At 40.7% G+C, this 24,176-nt stretch overlaps 1 protein-coding gene across 12 annotated transcripts in view; it reads left to right on the top strand.

Moving 5' to 3' along the window:
- Positions 1 to 7,916: 7,916 nt before the first annotated feature.
- Positions 7,917 to 24,176, top strand: part of PICALM (phosphatidylinositol binding clathrin assembly protein) — a 71,476-nt gene continuing 55,216 nt past the window's right edge. For all 12 annotated transcript variants that reach the window (XR_012622165.1, XM_074816397.1, XM_074816396.1 and 9 more), the window contains exon 1: positions 7,917 to 8,245. Coding sequence is in view for 11 of the 12 variants with exons in the window: in XM_074816397.1 (XP_074672498.1) it covers positions 8,116 to 8,245 (130 nt within the window). In the remaining variant the exon portion in view is untranslated. The remainder of the gene's footprint in view (positions 8,246 to 24,176) is intronic.

The raw sequence follows: 24,176 nt of genomic DNA, 5'->3' as shown, positions 1-24,176 counted from the left end.
GGCAAGGGAGGGCTTAATTGATTAGCAAAAGCACACGGAAGAAGTGGCCCACAAAGAAGAACTGGGTAGGTGGATGCATTAGAAATGAGATACAGATAGTCTACCATTCTTTGCTCCTGCATTCAGATAAAAATGACCAGTAAAAATTCCAGTGATTTTGTGATCCATGGAAAGTGAATTTGTTGGCCAGCAGCCAGCTGCCAGTGGAAAGGTCCACATCACACAACTTCCAACACAGTGGGCGTTTTCTGATCTGAAGTCACAGAAGTTTGTTGCCAGATTCACTTGTAGCTTTAAACCGATATGGATTTACCAGGAGGCCACCAAGGGAATTTTAGCTTTATTGTAGTCCCTCTCCCACTCCACTGCCGTAGTGCTGGCAATGCACTTGTTCCCAGTGTATCACCTCATCCTCTCTCTGGCACCTCAACCCCATCTGCAAGCGGTGGGGAGTTGGAGACAAGGCACATCCTGAGGCAGAACTGTGAGTGTGTATTGTCCTGCATTTGGCCCTCCACTGTGGGATCTCCCTGAGGCTGATGAGCTGGCAGAAAGGTGGGTGCCTGACATATGGCTGTGAAGGGAGCACTGTGTCCCTGCCATTCACATCTGTCCCTTGCCTCATTGGAGGAAACAGGCAGAACATATAATCTGATCACTTCTAGACAGGGGCTGTGGCTGAAGCACATTATCAAGACAAGTCTTCACCACCGCTACTCAAAAAGTATTGCTTTTAGAGCTCTAAGAAATAAAACTAGGAAACCCAGGATGACAGAGACGGTGAGAACAGTCACTCCAATATTACTTGTAATTCTTTGCTTCTCAGATCCTGAAAAACAAAGCAATTCTAAATATCCAGTTAATTTCTTTTTTTATGCATTTTCTCCCTTTCACTGAATGGAAAGCACCTTCATTTATGTCCTTGTGTGTACTGGAACAAATTAGGACAAATCCTCTATTGATTTTAAGATTCAGAATAGCTTATACATCATCAGAATGTTGGGAGGCATTTAGTTAATGTCCTTTTCAGTACAGCAGTTTGATTCAATCAGCATGAAGTCTGCCCACGTGTAAATGCAGTCACTGACCCCTGAAGCACAGAGCCAAACACTGATAGCCTGACTCACTCCAGCGGGCAAGACTCAGATCTCACATAAAGACCAGGGGGTGGGACCTACCTATACAAGGCTCGAAACCAACTCATTGGCATAAATAGATTTATTCATTTGAGGAAGGGAACCAGGATTTACTTTTGCTGCACAGACATGGTCTTGAGAACACTTTTCACACATAGGTTTTCTTCTGGGTGAGAAGCCCCATTCAAGTCAGCATTGGCAGGACTGGACCCAGCTATTTACTCTTTATAGTTGGCATTGCCAGCATCAACATTTTTGTTTCAGCTCCACATCAAAATTCATGTGGGTGTAAAGCTTTCCCAGACATAGAGCATGAGCACATGAGCCTCAACATTAATGAGGGAATCTATTAAAGTTCTGCTGCACGTATGTGTGTGCAAGAGTGTGAGCATAAGCACCAATTATAGCTTGGCAGGAGGCTGAAGTGGCTGTTCCATTCATACCCTGCATTTTCGTTTGCTTATAACTTTCCTTAAAAATATTCCTTTGGGGCTGAAGAGTGTTGTGCTTGCTTTTGGCTCAAATGTGACTAAAGAAAATGATAGGAGCTGCTTCTGAGTTACAGCAGGAATGCAGTTCCTCCTGCACTTGCCCTGCTGGCTTGGTGCTTGTGAACTGGCAGGGGAGTGAGATGAATGACAGTGCCCTCTCCAAAGTGCCCAGAGAAGGATTCTTATCAGCTGCTATCTCCTGCCAAGTTTCAGGAACACCGCCAGCCTGCAATGATGGGGAGAAGTATTTGGCAGCAAGGCCCTAGGCTTTTGAGATGAAACTAGGGGGAAGGAATAGAGACAGTGACACTAGCTGGGACTGGGCCACTTGTTTTTCCTCTATGAGAGACGGTCTCCAGAAATTTTGGGGAAGTATATTGGTACACTTTTCATGCTGGTAAGGCTGCGTTGCAAGGTTTGTTTTTCCCCTTGGAGCATCTGAGTGAGTTACTGTGAGAGTGCCCGCTGCCGAGAAAGGATGCGTAAAAAAAAGCCCCGAAGAAAAGAGCAGCGGGAGTGCATTAGGAATGCTTGCTGATGGGCAATGCATGGCAGACACAGGGGACACAGCATACCTCCCACTCTTCAGAGGTGTCAGTGTTCGACACATCCACTGGAAAGTGTGAACAAAATGTAGGGGAACTTGTTTCCTTTCTATCTCACACTTGAAAAGACATTTGTTACACACATTTGTCAGGTAGTAATCCTGGTTTTGAAGGCATTTGCTTACAGCGTTAATGACACGATCAATTTTGCAATGTGCAAGTTTCATGTCAGGGCAAGGAGAGAAAGGTGTTATAACACACAACAGAATTCAGAAGCATCATATTTGTTTTCCACCTCTGCTTAGATCTCATATGGCATAGGATCTCCTACCCAGATATTCGACTCCTAAGTGAATGCAGTGAAATTAGTTCTGATTGCTCCCCTCCTGTGAAACAGTATTGACTCACTTTACTCCCTTTCTATCTGCTTTTCTCATGTCAAAATTGTGTTAGTTCTCGGGCAGCTGCTTTCTTCCTTGACAAAGTCAGCTCCCTTTTGGGGAACAGAACAGCAAAGGGACATAGACTACTAGTTAACTGGATCTGCACGAGAAGGTGACGCAAGCTGCAGAGCTCAGAATACTATGTATGAAAAAGGATGTTGGATATTGGTCTTACATAGAGAGGCACAAAAGAGGAAATGTGAGAGGAACAAAGAAACATCAAAGCTGTCACCATTTCCAGAAAGAGGCAAGAGAATTTAAAAAGAGATGTCTGATTCAACATGGATTTGAGGAAGTTGGCTTTGTCTGCAAGGATGAGATTTGGACTAGATGTGAGGACAGGGAGAAGCTAGAAGAAAAGCAGATGCTATAAGAGGAATGCAGAGCAATAGGTGATTTCAGCAGGAACATTTTGGATAGGCTCAAGGTGTGTATTTAGATGGAAGAGGGTGATCTATTTGAAGCAGGAATGAACTGAGCACGGAATAATGTCCATTAGGAAAGGAAGGAGCTGAGTACTTAAAGTTTGAAGGATCGGAATTCATACAAATTAATACAAGAGAATCAAAGAATCACAGAATGGTTTGGGGTGGAAGGGACCTTAGAGATCATCTAGTTCCAACCCCCCTGCCACGGGCAGGGACACCTTCCACTAGAGCAGGTTGCTCAAACCCCATCCAACCTGGCCTTGAAGAGAAGTAAAAGTAAAATCTGGTGGGTCACCATGTTACGTGTGGGCAAGAGCAATGCTGGAGGTGTAAACAAGCACATCTGGAGTAGTGGGAATGGGCATCAATTTTAAAACTATCCCAACTTCATTGTGTGTTGTGGCTATTTTGCAATATTCCAGCAGTCTTCAGTGCAATATTCCAGCTGCCTCCTTCCCCCACATGTAATCTGGCCACTTTGCAAACCTCTGCTGGCTGCCCGGTCGTGCTGGCAGCACGGATGAGTAAGGACAACCACACACCCTGGCTACTTTATTTCACTGTGCCACTAACAAGTGTTACTTTGACCATAACTTGTCTATGTCCCAGTTTCTTTATGTTTATCTTCTTAGAGGTGTTACAAGAACAAATTAATTATTATCCATAAAATTTTTGATGAAGTTGCTATGGTGACGCAAATTATATTGAATTCTTATTATAGTCAAGCTGGAGTATGACTCTAAATGTCTTTCACAGAAAATCAACATTGAGTAAATCTTTGCCAAACCCTTTGAAAATGGTTTTGAAATTATTATACTGCAGTTAAATTGGCAGAGTTCTACTAGGCTGGACAAAATTAGGCTACTCAGAAGTCCATCAATAACCTCAGATTGCTGTATGCAGTCAGTGAGTGGCCTGGTTCTAGCAGTGCAGCTGCTCTGGAGTTCTACATTGCCAGAAGTGCACGAGAAATGAACTATATAGTCCTAAAAGGCCACGGACATGGGCATATGTCATAGGGAAGCAATGTACATTTGGGAAGCCAGAGAGCTGGTGTTTTCTGTTTCCTATAGTCTGTTCTATATCTCATGTCTCTACCTCAAATAGATGCTAAATTCCTGGGGCTGACATCAAATTCACCCTTCCTTAAAAGCTGGGGAAAATACTATAACCCTTCACAGCAAATGAAACTATGGTGATCCTTGAAATGGGTCATGGGAAACATCTGGATTGTAACATGTTTCCAAATCACTTATACAACACTGAAAGAGGGTTTCCCAACCGTACTCAGGCAGCCTTGCTGCCTCTGGTTTTCCTCCCCATTACCTCCTTGCCCTGTCACTGTCCCTCTCACTGTTTCCTTCCACAGTTCCATCTCTGTTCCATCGGTTCAGCCCTATTTCAATTTTTTTGCCTCTGCAATTTTTCTCCATCAGCCCCCTTCACTTCCCAGATTATGGCTGCTGGGGGGTTTTGTTGCTGTTTCCAGGTATGCCCTCAAATCCTTGCTAATGAGCCTGCTACAGTTTATTTGCATGTGCTCGGTTTTGTGCCTCACCAATTTTACAGAATCACAGAATCACAGAATTGTCTAGGTTGGAAAAGACCTTGAAGATCATCCAGTCCAACCATTGACCTAACACTGACAGTTCCCAACTACACCAGATCCCTCAGCACTATGTCGACCCTACTCTTAAACACCTCCAGGGATGGGGACTCCACCACCTGCCTGGGCAGCCCATTCCAATGCCCAACAACCCCTTCTGGAAAGAAATACTTCCTAATATCTAGTTTAAACCTTCCCTGGTGCAACTTGAGGCCATTACCTCTTGTCTTATCGCTTGTTACTTGGTTAAAGAGACTCATCCCCAGCTCTCTGCAACCTCCTTTCAGGGAGTTGTAGAGGGTGATGAGGTCTCCCCTCAGCCTCCTCTTCTCCAGACTAAACAACCCCAGTTCCCTCAGCCGCTCCTCATATGACATGTGCTCCAGACCCTGCACCAGCTTCGTTACCCTTCTTTGGACATGCTCAAGTGATTCAATGTCCTTTTTGTAGCCCCAGAAGGGCTGATTTCTAACAGGCCTGAAATTCAGCCAAAACACCTGTTTTAAATCTGAAGCTATAACTGATTAATAGTGCCCACCAACCCCAGAGCTTTCCTAATTGTTTGCAATAGTACAAAGCATGGAGGAAGAGCATGGATATCAGCAGCACTGTGAGCACCAAAGCACCCAGTCGGACTGCAGGCATTACAGTGTGGCAGCACCACACAGGGTAGCGATGACACTGTTGCAAGAAAGTGATATACATAATAAATTACAAAGCTCATGCTGAGGCAAGGTTTTCAGCACTATACAATACACAGGGGGAGAAACAGCCCTGTCAGCTTGTCTGTCCTTCCAGGGTAGCTGGATGCCAGTGAAACACTGACACTTTGGGGAGCTTGTGAATGCAAGATACAGCATTTTCGCAAGAGCTGGAGCCAGATTCTGGAAGAACTTTTCACAAGAAAAAAGAATGTTGTTTAGATTTGCCACTTCACTAAATACAGGACTCTTCTCTTTGCATTAGTTTCTCTTCAGATATGTACTCCTTTCTCCTTTCATTCTCAAGCACACCCAGGCACACAAACAAAAACAAATGAGTTATAAACTAATCAAACTTGTTTTCTTCAGGTTGGAAAGGAAAAGAAATAATATTTTGATTTCAATTTCCAAATCTTTGGGAGGTGCTCAGATATTATCTATCACAGTGCTTTAAGCTCCTCACTGTAATGGTATCAAGTGGCTCCCAAGCAATTAAAAAGCAACAAACAATTACAAAAATATGTTTTCCCATCACTTCTCTCTCCCATTTCTGCTTATGGACAAAAAAAATGAGCAGAATTTTTAACTATGGAGTAAAATTGTGAGGTTTCTGTGCGTATGAAGAGCTGTAAAAAGGCTAAATTTATTTTTGGCTTTGGACCTCTAAGACCAAGGTCAGGTTTTGTCCCCTTAGGAATGAGATATTTTGTCCAAATCTGGTCTCAGTAACTCTTAGAGTTGCAAGCTTCCTCTGTTTGGATAGTTTCACTATTCCTGGAGAAAACGATGGGCATAATTAGAGAAGAACGGCTGGAGCCTAAAGTACTTAGGCCAATTCCATGGAACTTCTCCAAATAGCAACTTGAAGTGGGGTGTTGAAATCCTGATCCTAGATGAAGTTAGCATAAAAAATACCAGCAGTGTCAAAATTATTTACATCTCTGCTTTACAGTGTAATTTGGAAACAATACAAAAAGCTGGATGTATTCACAGCAATACGTGTTGCTGTATCAATAGCCTATAGCAGCCTCAGTGTTTTCATGGTGCGAAGCTTTATGCTAAAGCTGTCTTATCTCAGAGTCCGCTGCTGTATACGTCAGTGATTTATTTCCCCAGCATGGATATTTGGGACTCCAGAAGCAGTTCAGAAGGAGCCAAGAAATACAAACACAACACTATCTTCAAAGAGCCTGGCATTATGAAGGAAGCAAGTTCTACATGTGCAAGCAGTCCTTCCACACACACAACAATGGCATTATTTCAGTTCAGCTTTCACCAGATGTCCTTCCTCTGACACTGATTTTCCTTACGCATTATAAACAGATAATCCTACTTATATATCCTGTCAAGCAGACAGAGCCGAGTATCATTTGTATACTGCTTCTGTTTAAGTTGCCTAATAAGTATTTCAATGGCTTCATAGATGAGGGACAGTTCCAAGACAACTCCTCAGGAGGCACTTCTGGGAGAGGAAGAACATTTGTCTGCTGGAATCCTGTGGTTTTGCTGCATTATTTGCTGCTGTGCATTTGGGAAGGCGGAGAAGAGCCCTGTTGTAACAAGTAATGAAAGCTGCAGATAACTGGGAGGCTGTGACTGTACTTTGGCAATGCACAGTAAGGATGCAACGACTCCAGTAGCTGTTCCTCATTGTCTGCCACTGTGGCTGGGTCATATATGTACCAGGCTTACAGAAGGCACGTTAAGGAACAGTTAGCTAACTTTTATGAACAGAAATATTAGGTAACTTTGTACAAAATCCCAACAAGCCAAGGACAGAGCCACCAAGTCCAAGAGCCCTGAGAAGCATTAGCTGAGTAGCAAAACAGGCGGAGGCTGATCATGAAAGACCTGAAAACCCCCAATTTCTTATGCTTGCCGTGATGTACATTCGAGAAATTTTTGGCAGGCTTTCAAATAAAAACAACTCTGAGGAGAAGCACGATTGCAGCAACCACACAGCTCCGCGCTCCTCATTGCCTGTGAACAGTTTTACTTTACTTTCATTGTCCACTGAAGGAGTTTCCACAAAACTTTCCAAGCTGAGAAAGACAAAAACTTCCTTCAGGGTGGAGACACCCCACTTGCTCCACGAGACTTTACACAGCGCTTTGACCCGCCCCGCTGAACCCAGACAGTGGCCCACCAACGCTCCCACCCACCCACGGCCGCCCGCCCCAGGGGAAGGGACACCGCCCCCCTCCGGCATCGCCCAGCTTTGGCGGGCTGTGCCTGTCCTCCTCCCCTTCGCCCCCTCCCGAGGCCCGGGGCGCTGAGGGGACGGAGCTGTCACCAGCCCGCCCCAGCCCGCCACACCCGCGCAGGGGCGCGCGCGGCGCCACGTCACGTTCCCGCCCTTATCGGCCTCAGGAGCTTCGTGCGGGGCGCGCCCGCGAGGAGGGGCGGTGCGTGTCACGTGGGCGGGGCGCCGGGGGGGGGGGGTCACGTGATGCGGACGGCCCGGAAAGATCCGAGGAGGAGCGCCGCCGCCGCCATTTTCCTGCGGCGCCCAGTCTGTGTCCCCTGTCCCCGGCCGAGCGGAAGGCGCGCAGGGGGAGGGGACGGCGGCTGGGGGAGGGGGGTGGGAGGAGGAGGAGGGGTCCCTGCTCGGGTGACAGGTCCGTCCCTGAGGGCGGAGCGGGGGCCGCCTGCGGCACGGCGGGGTGAGGAGTCCGTGCAGCTCCATCCCCCGGCTAGTCCTCCCGTCCCGGCCCCTCAGGAGGGAGCGGAGCCGCTCTCGGTTCCAGCGCCGCCAGCAGCCCGCCATGTCCGGCCAAAGCCTCACCGACCGCATCACGGCGGCGCAGCACAGCGTGACCGGCTCGGCGGTCTCGAAAACCGTCTGCAAGGCCACGACCCACGAGGTCATGGGGCCCAAGAAGAAACACCTGGACTGTGAGTACCGGGGAGGGATGGCGGCCGAAGGGCTTTCCCCGCGCGTCCCGCCGGGCTACCCTCTGCCCCGGGCTCCTGTGGAGCGGAGTGCCGGCTGTGGGGCTGCCTCCTTTCCCACCGGCCTCGCGTGAAGCCTCGTCAGGCGGAGGAGCTCTGTGTGTTTCAGCATAGGACATTCTCATGGCGGGGGGAGGCGTAGGATCGGGGACGTGGCGATGGAGAGCTTGGGAGAGGCTGTTCAGTGTATCTGCTCACCAGAAAGGGCCTTACTAGCCCTTCCCTATGCACAGGGCCCTGGAAGAGTGTGAGCTTCTGAAGGACAGGACTTGCCCCATACCCCTTCCTTGGAGAGCGAGAACCACGGAGGCCAAACGGAGGAATGGGCAGTAATTTCTTTGCTAACTGATCTCATTTGTGTTTTGCTAGGGCAGTACTCCCCCATTCAATAGAGGAGGTGCTGGAGTTTTAAGAAGGAATAGCTGATCAGTTATCTTAATTCTTTCCTAGGTAGTCTACTAGAAAAAAAAAATCTGCTTCTCTATCATTCTTGTAAGCCTTCCACGTAGAAGAATATGTGAAATGAGTGCTCGAGGGGCTAATCTCTATCAGTAAGGGTGTTCTTAGTCTTACCTTTCCAGTCTGTCTCCTTCACTTGAGAAGATGGGCCTAAGAAGACTTTCTTTAGACCTTCAGTACCTGAGCTTAACATCCCATACAGGAACTGGCCATTTTTCAGCTTCTATTAAAAAGAGATCCAAGGCAAGAAGGCTTGAAAGGTTTTCTATCAACTCTGTTCCATCCAGGTGAATATGAAGAGAATGATGAACACTGAAGTTCATATTAGTGTGTCTCCCACTAAGCTGTAAGGTCACCGGACTGAGAATGTTCTTGGCTTGAATACCTGATTATCTTGCATCTATTTATTCTAGGACTTTTAAGGACCCTTCTCTCTCCCCCCGCTGCCCCCCCCCCCCCCCCCCCCCCCCACTTCACTTCCCCCAGTATGTAAGGAAAGATACTGGAGAGAGATGTGTGGCTATGCCTTCTGTATGCGTGCTTTCTCCTTTCCTTCCACCCACGTCTGTGGGAAGGTTGAGTCTTCATGTGTCTTGAATTTGTGCCTTCTGAGTTGCTCTACATCCGAATGAGAAGACCAGATGATAGTACTAGGATTAATTGTACTGTAGTTATTTATTCTTTCCACCCAAACATGTCTGACAAAGGTTTAAGAAAATCTTGTTCTGTGAGTACCTGAGAGGGATGTGATCATATTTTTAGGGTAGCCTCAGACCAACTGCCTCAGTTTCTTTCTGGTATTCTCTCTTCCATTTCATCTCCTGCCTGAAGACTAAGTAGTAACTGAGTGGCTTTGTTATTTTTGGTCAGCCCAGGGTGTCAGAAGGCTGAGGACATCTTTGGGCTTTAAGTAACTTTGTCTCAGGTAGAGAAAACACCTTGTCATATGGCTTACCTATGGACTCGTGGTGTTACTGGATTTCACACAACAGGAGGGAGGCTTTCTGGAAAAAAAACTGCCAGGTTTAGCCTGGAGTAGTGCTAGAAGTACAGTTTCAGTAATAAGGCATTTAGCTGCTGAATTATTTCACGGTATAAGCGTTATGAAAAAGAATATCAAACTGACCAACAACTGCTCTTCAGACTGGCATGTGTATAAAAGGGGGTGGTGTTCTGAACATGGTTGCTAGGGGACATCCTAATTGAGACCTATAGGATGCTGCTGTGGGATGCGGCTTGAACTTCCTCAGAAAGCTATCTGGTAGTTGCTGGATGAGAAGACCATTAATGTCTACTCTAGACTGTCAGAAGTCCCAGTTCCTGCCTCTTTCTCGGAGAATTCCTTTATCAGAGCAAAGCAAACTTGGGTTTTTTATTCATTTTACTAATAGTCACTTTAGAGGTTAAAATAGATCATGGTAGATAAGTTTTTGTATGCTTCCCCTAATGTGTGTGTTACGAGTCTGTTCCTGGCATCGGGAAATGACACACAGTTTCATATTTTGAAAATTTTCTTTGTTCATACCGTTTATGGTTGTATGTTTAAAAACGCATGCTTTTTTTCACAAGCTGTGACTCAAGCACCATCTGAATTATTTGCACATTATCTTCCTTTTACAACAAACAGTTTAACTACTAGGTAAGTCCTATGAACTGACATCTCACTGTGAATGACATTTAATATACCAGTCTTCATAGGCAGCATGCATCTTAAGTGTTTTTTCTAATTAGTGTTTATTGTGATAATGACAGTTACAACTTACCTTGTTAAAGGTTGTGTCCTGGATGAGTTGATAAGCTGAGTTTTCTCATACTGTCCTGGAATGAAGTCTTAATTTGTGTAGCATTTTCTGTGACCATGACATATATTCTTGTTACTGTGGTATGTACAGATCTCAATATCTCTGACCGTCCTGTTTCTGAAATTCTTTCTTTACCAAGCTTGAGCCATCATGAACACATTTAAGTAGCTCAGCCTCACGTTAACTCGTACAAATGGAGGGGAAATCCAACATAGGTACCTGTGCACATGCGTATTCCTATCCTTACTTATCTTACCTTTGACTGTCTATGGAATTCCAAAACTGAAGTGCTCCCCATCCTGAGTTTGTATATTCCCTCTGTATTTCCCTCAGTGACTGTTACCTTAATAACTGAAGAATGTAAAAAGGCATTCTTAGCCCATGATGATAAAAATATAATTACTTCAAAGAACGTTATTTCTCTCCCATTACAAAGCTTAGTTGCTTGTTTGGTTTGAGGGAGAAAAGAATTCTAATTTGCAAGTAGACATGGCTTATGCTAGGTAACAACACTCATCTTAGGGTCATATGCTTTCACTCAGGGTATGTTTGGGGTTTTTTTCTCCTGTTTTGAAGGTCCAGTCTTAGGGCTGGGATAAGGATTCGCTGCTTTTGTAATGATGGATTACTTGTTTTACAGTAATCAGATAGGTTTAATAGTTTTGAAACCCTCAAAGCGTGGTTCATGAAATTTCTTTTACAGAAAACCTAGTTTCACTAGGACTTTGTCCTAGTTTTCACACCTCTCTGAGCAGCAGTAGCTCAAAACTGGTTTGTGGGTTTAACTTGTACACTGAGATTTATACAGCCCTTTCCTGTTTAGCTCTTTGTTCGTGTGTTCAGTGCTGTATGGTGATGCTAAGAACAAGTGCTTTAGGTTGTTTGAATGTAAATGGTGCTGGAAAACTTGTCAGGTTTCACTCTTTTTTTACATGATTCTTATGGGGAGGGGTGTGTGTGCCTGCGTGTGTATGTGTGGTGGATAATTAATATTAGGAAAACCAGAAGATACATAGTTAATGTCAAGTAGGAGTTTTCGTTAGGTCAGTTCAGTGAAACCAGTGTAGCAGTGATATCTCAGTAGTGTAAAAATGTTTGTGTACAGATGCATGTTGTGGAGTGTAGTTGAAACAGCTTTGATGTGAAACGTATTTAGGGTTGCGTTCTTGAATGAGTATGGCACAGTAACCCTATCTGCTTGTAGCTAATGGAGTAGCTCTCTTTAAAGGAGAATGTGGATGGATGGCTTGGAAGGAAGTTGCAATGCTGTAATTATCCATTCTCAACAGGAAATCTTTCTATAGTTATGCCAGAGTGTAACTTCCTTGACTTCTTATTGTGAAGAAAAATATGTATTTTTAAGGAAGATGGTAAACCAGAACCCTGCCCTGTGTTGGGTAGATGTTTGTTGAGAAGCTGTGTAAGAGTAAACTGAGTTTGTTGGGAACTTACTTCCCCAAGACCCTAGTGTCAGTTGTTTTGGTTTTGTCTAGAGGCTGCTACTAGTACAGATAAAAGTCCAGCTAAAGACTTGCTTTGTGTCTGTGCTGGGTACAGCTTCTGCTTCCAAATGAGACTGTACCCAGAGGGTATCTTGTGGAACTGGGGGACAAGGATCATTGCTTTTCCTTGTATCTCACAAGAGATTTGTAATAAACCTGGGAAAAAAGCTGGTTTAAGTGCTCGCCTGCCTTTGCATACAGAAGCATAACTGGGTTATTTCAGTGATGTGAGTTAACTCCTGATGTCTGTGGATACTACTGTGTTCTCCAGTAGAAATAGATTATCCACGTTCCTTTTATGGTACTGTAGTACTTCACCAAATTGTTATTTTCTTTCTGGCTTTGGCAGGATTACCTGCAGTTTCTCGTGGCTTTGCTTCCCATTTTATAGTTGACTTAAACTTCTGGAGGCAATCCATTGTTATTTTTGCTTAGAACTGTTCTGTGTAACTGTAATTATTTCAAATACAGATAATTGCATTATTATAACTTTCTTTTGAAGTATTAATTTTTTTTTTCTCCAAGTTCTTCCATGATTCCTTTATCACTTCTTCCTTAGCCAACTTTTCCTAAGTTGTTGCTGGAATTCCTTTGGAATATTTGTTTGTGCCGTTTAGCAGAGTCTGAGAACTATCATACTCCTCTAGACTGCCAGAGGGCCAATTTTCTACCACAGCTGCTCATTTGCAGAAAGAATAGCCATTTAGTTCTGCAGCTGTTGTTTTATTTTACTTAGCCTGAAGCAGTATTCTACTTCGGATGAAGTAAGAGGCAGGAACTAAGGAGGAGAAGCTGTAGGACACCTGCAATCAGCTTACTGTGAATCTTCATACTGCCATTGTTTCCCATCAGCTGTGGTTATTCAGGTGTCATGTAACTTTGGGCTATAGCTCTAGTTGTGATTCTTTGGATTTTTTTTTTATTTTTTAATGGTGCAGTCATCTCTTATCTTCTAAAAGTGATGTTTGAAAGAGGCATTCTTTTGCAGTTCAGCCTGTGACCTAGTGATCTATTTCAGTCTTTAGTTCCTAATCCTGAAATCAGTTCTTGATCTGTGGATGTGAAGGTTTTAAACAGCTCCTAGTGACTTGGTTTGCAAAGTAACACTAGTTTGCATAATAATACGAGAGAGATGACTTATCCAACATGGAATTTAAAGCTTCCCTTTTTTGCTTTGTGTATGTTGCCTTATGTAAAGTACATGATCAGTAAACTACTACCGATCATGGTAGAATGCTAGGAAGGTTCACTTATAAAATGTTACTGACATCTTGCTCTCCCTGGAAAATGCAACGTGTTTTCTGAAGCAGAGACATGTTTTGTATTTGAAAGCTTAATTTTTAGCAGTCTTCTTAAAATTTAAGTTTCTCAATATCTTTAAAATCTTTTCACTCATTAATTCTCAGACATCAATTACTTCTTTAAAAATAGCCCACTGGTCTACTGCTGGTCACATATGTGTACTCTTTTATTTTCTGTAAACCGTGCAGAAACTGTTTCTCAAGCATGTTAGAAGAAAGTAAGTATCTTGAAGTGAATGACTTGTTTATAAAATCTTGAAGTCCTGTAGTGGGACAGTTACTAAGTATTTCCAAATAGTTCATAATACAAGTTTAAAGCAATAATATCAGGTATGTGTTCTTACTTCTGTGTGTTTTGGCAAACACTTCTACTGCCACAATGAAAACTTTGCTTTGTGTCAAAGAACGGGGTTTTTTGTCCATCAGCCTGTGAGTTTAACCATTTAGATTTCCTGCTAGTTGAAGTCTTACTGGCAGAAGTAGTTGTAATTTGGAGCTGAATGTTATCTTGCAAAGGCTTAGGTAGGAGAGAGATTTTATTACTGATTATGTCTGCGCCAGATTAGAAGTAAGAAATGACTGGCCAAAAAGCTGCAACCAAGTGGAAAGGAAAGAAACTGTTGTTGATATAAAATTGTTGGGTTTGATATTTTTCTTGCTCTTCCAGCAGTTTTTCTCCGTTGTGAAATGTGATAGTGAGCAGGCGGGGTATGAACTGTTATAAACTATGTATCCTTCTAAACTCAAGGGAAGTAGAAATAACTGTTGTGCATTGTATTTCACCCCTAGCTTTATATCAGAGCTTTATCAATTAGCTGGTAGTTTCTAAACCTCAAAATAGTGTTAGTAAATTCAGTGCTAACTTGTGGTACTCTCGGTCTGCTAATGGTAAATCCAAGTTATGAGTAATATATGACAAATCAGGTATTGAGATTTAAGAAATTAGGGAACTAAGCTGTGTTTAACTGTGTGAAAATAACTTAATGAAGTTAAGCATTTCATAAAGACTTAACAAATACACTGGATTTTCCGATTGTGACTAAACATCTCTTGTGCTATTTTGCTAAAGAAGCTTTATTAAAGTAATGCTTATCTAGATCATTTGCAATATTAAGCATGAGTAAATTAGGCTTTTATAAGTTTTACCTCAAAACAGAGGATATAAAATAACAAGATCTACACCAAAATTTAACTTGGGGGAGGATCAATTCCTAGCATGAAGTATAAGAAAATTTACTGAACAGTGGTGGCATAAAGGAAAATCCTGTGGTTTTATTTTAATTCGTGTCATGACATATACATGGTCTATGAAATAAAAAATACAGAAGGTGGGTCTTATACTCATTCTGAGCTCTCCTTTATAATTTCCCTCAAACCTATGTTAACTTACTGAGAAGAGCTCTCCACAGCAACCCCTTCTTTTCCCTTTCTCCTGACAAGACACTTTTGAAATCTTCACTTAACATTCCTTATTGCCTCCTCCCAAGCAAGCAGTCCTTGAGGCACAGCATCCATACGCTCCAGCAGCCGTGCCGTTCTAGCAGCAGTGATTCTTTTGCTTATGTAGGAAGTGATAAGTTTGCACGGGTTCAAACTGCTCTGGTATTTCACATATTTACTCTAAATATGGTACTTGCAGTAGCGTGTAGCTCAGCTATTCCAGTTGCCAACCATGTACTATGACATCAACAAAGTATCTCTATAGTTTGTAACTTTTGTTGATTTTTTTTAATAGTTAATTTAATACAACTTAAAGCACAAATTATGAATCCTTAGTAAGTTTTCCACGTTAATAGCTTGTAAAAACTGGGGTTTTTTTAAATCCCACTGAAAAAGGTGATAATAAAATTCATATCATTCTTCAATTAGTTTTCAAAAAAACGCCAACAAAAAACCAATCAACTGGTATTCAGCTGCATGGCATAAGTTTCTAAAGTTACAATAGTAAACTGGATTTCAAGACCCAGAGTGGATAACATACAAAGTTTTAAACTAAACTCTGGTTACAAACAGGAGTAAACATGCTTTAATTTTTTTTTTTTTAGATTTTTTTCTATGCCTTTAATCTGTCAGTAAATCAACTCGGAGCAGTTCTGTGATTTGTTGTATCTGCCAAATCAGAAGGTTGGGTGTCTTGGCTATCAAAAGGTAGAAGTAGGTGTCTTCATGTTCTTTGGCATTGTTACAGGCTGCTTGTAACTTGTTTTGCTGTTGGCAATGTTTGGATTCTTCTGGGGTGGATAATGAGCTGTAATGTGATATGGCAATGTTTCTGTACCTGTCTCTTGCTTTTCAGGTGTGTGTGCTTTTTGTTTTGGGTTTAGTTTTGTTATGTAGTGTTGTGTCTCTCTTTCCCTCACTTCTCCCCATATGTTCAGAAATTGCATCAGTATTTTTACCTACATTTGTTTGTAGTCGCACTTGGTTTGTTTGGCTGATATCTCTGCTCTTGCTGACAAATGAGTTGATACTTAATTGGAAATTGGGTCACACTTGAATTTGATTTATCCACTTCCCATCCCTTCCCCCCCCCAGTATTGCCATCATAGTTGCAACCATCATTGCAACCTATTTCAAACTTTATGATTTTTTTTCTGATCCACAACTCTGTGTATTCTTGACCTGACCTCATTTTTGATGTGAAATGTTAACAGATGTTTAAACTGTTGTGATGGTTAAGCCACCATAGGGAGGATGGTGGTGTAATTGATTGGGTTTAATTGTCTGTCCCTCTTCCTCTTTGCTGGAAACTATGGGTGTTCATAATTCAGCAAATATACTTTTATGAAGACATTAAAAATGACTTTCATTTAAAAACGGTCTGCTAAGAATATTTACTTCATTATGTATAACAGCTGCATACAGGTGTAGTTCATAAAGCAATTCTTCATCTCTGTATTGATGTAAACCTAGCTTCATAGAGTCTTGCTTACTCATGAAATGCCTTCATCCTTTTCTTCTGTCTTACAAGGGGGTACTTAAGTTTAATATTTATATAAATGATTATGTCAATTTGTAAGTTTTAGGGGTGAAATTCAGACGGTTTACTTGCAATTACTTTTTATTCATCATGAGCTACAACTAGTACTGTTCAAATCATAGTGGCAGATAAACAGGAAAAAAATCCCTTTCTAAGCAATATCCTTTTTTTTCCCTCTTGACAAAGCAAGTTTGTTTACTATTTAGAAATATATTGTAATCCTTAGGTAGGTTTTAATTTTGATTAATTCTCAGGGTGACAGTCCATGTCACTTTGCTTTCATTGATATAGACGTGCTCTAATTAGCTGGTTTTTATTCAAATTACTGTATTTTGTTTTATCATACTTTTAATTTTTTTCTGTAATATATTAATAACCTGTGTTAAATTCAATAGGAGTTATTTCTCCCTGGAGTGCTTGCATTTCGGTCATGAGTTTCACAGTACAGCATTGCAGAATAAAATTCAGAGTATCAAAAATATACACGAAGGGTATTTTATTCATTGGAATGAAAGAAAAGTCAGTGGAAACCAAGTATGAACACTTCTGCATTCCTAGGCTGTAGTTATTTATAATAAGGATATGAAATGCGTAGTAAGTTGCTGCATTTGATTAGCTGTCTGATGGAAAAGCTCAAGTTGCACAACTCTTAGCTCTAAGCTGTCTGAAACACAGGGACTCGCACATTATGTTGTGCTTTGGGGGAAAAATGATGATCTGGATATAGACTTTTATTTTTAAGTTCTTGATAGTCGATAGAGAGCTAGCTCAAACTTTCTTTCAGATCTGTTCAATTGGAATGTTTTGCCTCAGCAGTAGCATCATTAAGCCTCTCAAATGTAATTGAAGCTAAAACATAAATTAAGTAAACTTCCTAGCAAATTACTTTGCATTAAAAGTATGGAATATGTAACGTTTATGTCAGTGCTGAATTTGGCATCTGAGTGGATGGAAATCCAGGGAAGCTTTTGTGTAAATACCAGGGAACAGCATAGTTAGTTCAACCTCTGATGTTTGCAGTTGCATGTTATGAATTTGAAGGTCTTGCATTTCCAGGGACTGATTTTCTGTTTTGTCGTTTTTTGCTTTTTGTTTATACGCAGTTATTTTGAGGAGACTTTTCTTCAGATTTAATTATCTGTAAGTGAAGTACAGTGCATTAGAGGAGATACTTTTGTCCTTATTTTAAAGTGTTAATGAGGAGCCTTTGTAGACAGGAATGTGGTCAGCCTCTTGGTATGCAGTAGGGCTGACACAAGATGTTATAACACCTAGTTTTACTATAGCTCCGTATTCTTTTTAGCTCTCTGAGATTTTAGCCAGTGAACGAATCTTACTTTGAAGCAAACGGAATAACTACATTTTCATTGTTAGAGCTTTTCTTTATGAAACAATTTCATTTTAAAGATAGAATCTGGCTGAAGTCATTTTCCCTTTTACTGAGGACTAAAAGGCAGATGTTATTTACTTCTGCTCTTGGCTTTAGTTTATCTTAGAGGCTGTTTGTGATAGGGACATGTCTTTGTGCATGGTAAATACAGAAATTCCCGTCTGAAAGCTGTGGGATACGGAGGAGTTTTTTCTGTGTACAACTTCCCTTACCAGTCCAGTTTCAGACTTAAGAGTTTGAAGCTCCACGTTTGCTTTGAAATGTGTGAAACTTGATAACCACATGGTCGCTAATAAAATGCTTGGGAACAATCTCTAAAACTGGGGAATGAGGGAAACTGCTGTTCTGGATTTATGAAACTCAGACATAACAGCATTGCTGTAAGAGGGTGGGTTCCCCTTTGTAAGGTCCTTTGCTTTCTCTACTGAAAATCAGTAAAGCTTAACGTATGGTGCTGGAAAATATAACTTCATTTTTACTCAGTGAAAGACCATTCTTGCTCTACCCTAACCTGTATCACAGGATATTTTAAAACTTTTACTCTGAGCAGCTTTGACATGGGCTGTAAAGGATGGTTTTGATCCTTTAGCTGTTGTGCCCTTGTAGAAGGGTGCTATTCAAATGTACATTGAAGCTGTACTTGGGATGAGTCAGGATGAGTTTTGTTTGGTCAGGGAGCTCCAGATATCTCATGGGAGATGTTAGTCTAAATTGAAGAAGGAAGTTAAAGCTAAATTAGGCAGGCATTTCCAACATTTCTATTAATAGCATGGAGGATTTTAGCTGTTCCTTTACTTACTGCCTCCTTTCATGGGAGAGCTGCACACTCACAGTACATTAGTGTCAGTTGAAAGTTTTGTGGTGATACCTGTGTTTTGATGGGGGAGAGGTGATTTTTTTGATTTTTTTTTTTTTTTCTTTGAGCTGCAGTGTGCTGTTTTATCCAGTTTGCTAACAGATCATGTCAAAGATCTGATCCCGTATTGGCTAAAAGAAAACGTATGAAAGTGGCTGTCAGTGACGAATCTCCTTTAACGAGTTCACCTACTTTAAGTGCAAAATGTGAAATAGATGGTATGGAATTGATGGAGCTTGCATTAGAATGTCTGCAAGAAGTACTCTAAATCCAGGTATCTTGAATTTTAATTGCTTTAAAAAAATGGTAATTTAGAAAGTAGTGACACTGTTTTTAACCAAAATTGCTAGAATTTTGCACGTCACCAAATACCTTAGCATGGAAGGAGCAGCTTCATGTGTTTTGTTATGCTTCTTTCTCCTATTCCTGCTGGGAAAAATGAAGTACACTTTCATTAGAAAAATGAAAACACTTAGGAGTAGACAGAAGCCGTATAGAGATGGCTGGTATGTAGATGGCCTTTCACATAAAGAAATCACTTGTGAGATTTAGGGAAAAGAGCAAGGAATAGAAGGAAAACAACACAATTTCACCATTTCATGTGTATAATTAATTTCAGACTTTATGCTATCATCTCAGTCCCCATGCTTTGTTATGAAGTTGACTATTTTTCTTTCAGGTTTTTAGCATAAAGAAAGATAAATCTGGCACATGCAAAACTGTGTATTCAAGCTGTTTTGTATAACATCAGGGGGTACAAAACTTAGCCTGTTTGATCTCTGAGATACTAGCCCAAGCTGCCAACTGTGTAAACCTATGCTGTCTTGTGTGATTTTCTGCCAGTCACTTAGGAGAAGGTTGGTGTTTGATTTTTGTTGAATTGATAAATATTTGAAGTTTGAGGATTTGCTGCTTTGCACATTCAGATAATTTGTCAGGAATGTGTTTTTTCTTTAAAAAAATGCACTGTATGATATAATAGACAAATAATTTAAATTATTTTCCTCCTTGGTCTGTTAACTGAGATTTAGTAAGGAAGGATTTGCAGTGAGCTTTGGGCAAGTGGTTTTATTGCCCCTGCATTGTCAGTGGAGTGAGAACTCGTATGGTAAATCCTGAGGGCTACTAGTCTGGGGTTGACCAGCTTCTGTTATAGAAACTACAGGGAAAAATAAAGTATTCCTCAGCAAAACTCCCTCATGAAATCTGTGTTTTGTTACTTACTAACAGTGTGATTTTCTTGACTTTGTCTTGTTTTCCCCACTTTTCCCCTTTTTCCACTTGCTGGGCTACTTCTTATGTCATGGTTTGTAAGCTCTTAAATCAGAGCTACAGTTTTCGTTAAGATCTGGCAAGCTCTGTTTAGTCATCTAAAACAGCAAATGATCATCTGACAGGGCACTGCTGTAGGTATTTCCTGAGATCAACAGAAAAGTAAGATACACAGATTTTTCTCCACAAAATAGGAAATACTGCATAGCTGGATTGTAGCATGCTGTGTGTAAAGTTTATTCATACTGAGAATCTGGGCTGAAGCCTACTATCTGAGGATTTTTGTTCAAATAGGTGAGCATTGTGCTATTTATAAGAAAAAGCATATAGCACTGTCTTGTAATAAATAGTACTAATTTTAAAAAATCTAAATAATTTGGTCTTCCTTCAGTTTCTTATGTGCCAGAAAATGCACTGTTTGCAGTAAGTTTATGTACTGGGCTTTTGATACTTCCTTATATTAAAATAAACCCAAGTTACTTAGTAATTTTTGCATCTTTATGATGTTGGAAGAGCATGATTTAATAATCATACCATTTTAGAATATGGCTTAATCTTCTTTGGTGCTAGGTGTGGAAGTTTCCTACATTTTTCCTTTTATCAAGTTAAACTCCCAGTTTTGCTACTCTGTGTAAGTATATGTGAAAAGCAGTTAAATGTGGAATGTTGGTTTCTAAATGATATACTGCAGGGGCAAAAGGACCTATAGTAGATGCTGTTGCATGTTTAGAATCTCTTGGCAGTACAGCTGCTTTAGTACAAAAACCTAGCATGAACTCTTGACAAAAGAAGGCATATTTCCACAAAAAAATATGTCTGGGGTTTTTTTGCCACTACTTAACGGAACAGCCCTTTACTATAGGTGAAACTGTAGAGGATGGTATCTGCCAAGAAATATGTCCTGCCATGCATTTCAATATTTTTACGATTAAATTGAATTTATTGTGCTATATAGTTTATGGTTTGCTGAGGACACCAGTACACTTAGTGTGCTGCAGGCATTACAGTCTGGGAGGCTGCATAGAAGATGTGTTTTGGCATGAGTGCTCTCCAGAAACTGGAAAACCTTTGATTTAGAGAAGGTCATACTCTGACCAGAGAACTTTGCTGTGTGGAGGTGGATATACATATCGTCATCTGCAGTTTCACCACTGACAGAGGTAGGCAAATACAGAGGCATAACTCCCTTTAACTCAAATACATGCTTCCTGACAGCTCCCAAAGGCATTCAGGGAAAATGTGCTATTCTTGCTCCGAATTAGGTTCTCCTTAGAAGGAAATAAAATTTTCAAAGTCTTATTTTAAAATAGGAGAGAGTAACAGATACTCCAAACAACTTTACTAGAGTGAGTAAGACTTTTGAACTAGTGAAATGAGACAAGTATTGAAGTAGGAAAACCTCTGATCAGATGGCTTTGGTTATTTCTTATCTTTGGTTTTGCCTATTAAACCATCTCATTAAAGATGCAGCACTGCCGTTCAAAGGGAAAAAATATGAATTACATGTGTGTGATTAGTTCTAAAATAACAAAGATCAGGAGAACTTTTTTGGCTTGAAAATCTGTTCAGTGAGATGCGGTGGCAGGAGGTCAGGCTGGTGTTAATGTTCCATGATGGTTTCAGTTTCTGTGCTGTAGAGTGATGGTACCACTATGACAAAACTACTTTCTGATTCATCTTTTAGAATAAAGTAATGTGGAAATTAAACATTTAAGAAACACCTAAATTACACTTGTGTGAATACTTTGTATATTTAGAAGATATATACTTAGACTTAGCAACTCAGCTGGAGGTGTTTGCTGATAAAATGTGCTATGCATGAACTCAGGTGTGTTTTTTCTGTTTAGCTGTAACACAGGATTAAGGAAGTAATAGATGTTGGAAGGCAGCATAGGTACTTTGGCTGCCTTTGGGTGTACTTTAACAGGTTTGATCTGAAATCCATATGGACCAAGTGAGCTCAGACTAGAAGCTTTGAAGACAGCCCATCTAGCTTTATCACAAATGGTGGCATCAACTATGGGACTTACTCCCATAAATTGAGATCAGGAGTTCTTTGTGGGATTGGAGAGGGTTAGATACTGAAGTGAACCCTAGTTCTGCTAAAGGCTTACCTTCTTGAAAAAATAAAAGTCACCTTACTGCAAAACAACTGTAGAGTTGTGGTCACTGAGAATTTTTTGTTCTGCAGTGTCTGCTGTTGATAGAATGGTTTCTCTGTTCCAGTAGGCTGGGCTGCAGTAATGTTTCTGTACCACTGCTAGCAAGCTGCCAGGTGAGGACATTTATTAGCATGTTGCATGAGTCTAGGAGGTACTCCAGAGCAATCTGCAAGGATTGGTTGCATACTATTGGCAGTACAACAGCAGCTTGTACGTGTGTTTCACAAGTCTTTTTTTTTTTTAGCACAGGTCTATTTGCACAACTTCTTTTTATTGTGTGGAAGTGTAATAGCTATGGGGTATTTACAGATTAAGTTCCTTTGGAGCAGAAGGAAAAGGCTATAAGTGCATACTATAACTAAAAATTTACAGTATGCAAAGGCAGATGGCTTGGGCACTATTCTTGTCAGAGAGAAAGATAAGAGAACAGCGTGATAACATACTCAATGTGTATGTGGTGATGAAGAGACCTGAGGGGTTAATATTTTTGGCATCACATACTGATCTCTCTCAGCTGTCTATAAACTGTGTTACGTGCATTCTCTGCACCTTAAGGTAAAATTATAGGATAAACTCGCACCTATGCAGACTGCTTGAAATAGCTTCATGTTTGCAGTAGAAGATAAAAGTAGTATTAAAGCTATACAATTTTCAAAGTAATTAGTCTTCTTCAAAATAGAAATGTTTTACCTCATGCAATTCATTGTGCTTCAATCCATTCACTGTGTATGACTATCCACAGTATAAATATTATGCTGGATACTTAAATATTTATTGTAATTTTTAATATAGTAATTTAATGTTATACTCAAATATATTAAACTTAAATATTTATTTCAATATTGATTCAGATGGCTGTCATTCAAAATCAAAGCCTGCCCAGCCACCTGTCCTAATGTATTCTCAAACAGCACGGCTTATACAGAACCCTGAAGGTACGTACCTGCTTTCTAGCTCGTCAGAACCTGAAGAAGTGGATGCATCCTCAAGTGTTTGCAGTTATGTGCTCTGAAAATACCAACTTAATGTTGAACAAATAACTATTCATTATTTTATTCATGAATGCATTGAAACTAATGTATGATCGGTGAAAAAGAATATTTGTTTCTCCCTGGTTTAAGTAGGCCAACAGGTTAAATATTCTGAATGTACTGCTTATGCAATAATTGTCATGTTAGTTGGCTGATAGAAGCATTTTTCGTCTTATAATCAAGAATCACCTTTAGAATATGATTCATAGGCTCATTATTAAGCATGTTTGTAAAGATAGGATCAAGGCTCTAAGTTTACAGATGCTTTTCAGTAGAAATAATGTGCTAGTTATGTGTGGGAGCTAATACTTATTTTGGGCTAGATTTCATGATAAAATGCTTTTAAAAGGTACTGCAGGAATTGAATGTGGAGCAGAAGTTTTGAGTAGTTCTAGCATGTTTTGCATATTTCTCAGCCGTAGGGTGCTGAAGCAGTAGTTTTGTTGTTTAGAGGAAGAACTTAAGGTCTTTCAAGAGTAATGCAATATCGATAACTTGGAACTTTGCATACATATTTACTTACGTTAGCTCAATTCAAATTGGCGGTACCTGGTAAGCATTTTCTGAAATAACATTTCTGAGTCTGTCTTAAACAATCTCTTAAATTTTTGGCATCTGTCTCTAAGAAAATGTGAATACTGAAGAATGGCAGACAAAAAGGTATTGCAGGGAGAAGACAGGACCTGGAAAATTAATCTTTAGGAAGATAGCTAATATCTTTTTGATACTTTTGTATTGATCAGTATTTTAAGATTTTAACAAAGATAGTTCTCTTACCTGCACTCATCAAGATCAGTTGTTGTAACAAGCATGGGTTTTGGTGTGTTTGTTCTGCATGACTGTCAAACTAAGTAGTACGAGGGAGAACTGTTTACATCACTTTGCAATCAAATTGGAGGATATTTGAACTGGAGAATATGTCCATATCTGATTGTAATGATGCTTTTTATTAATAACTGGTATGTTGGAATACACCTTGGGTTAACAGAGAATAGCATTGTGCTGGAAATGTTGGCAGCTGCTTTTCAGACCAAGTTTAGAAGACAAAGTTATGCTGATAAATTGGAGTAGTACTCCATGAATGCTTGCAAGTGCAAAGTTCTAAATGGGTAAGGAAGG

This window comes from Strix aluco, chromosome 2, assembly GCF_031877795.1.
Source record: "Strix aluco isolate bStrAlu1 chromosome 2, bStrAlu1.hap1, whole genome shotgun sequence".
Lineage (NCBI taxonomy): Eukaryota > Metazoa > Chordata > Aves > Strigiformes > Strigidae > Strix > Strix aluco.
This window is presented reverse-complemented; position numbering and strand designations above follow the sequence as displayed.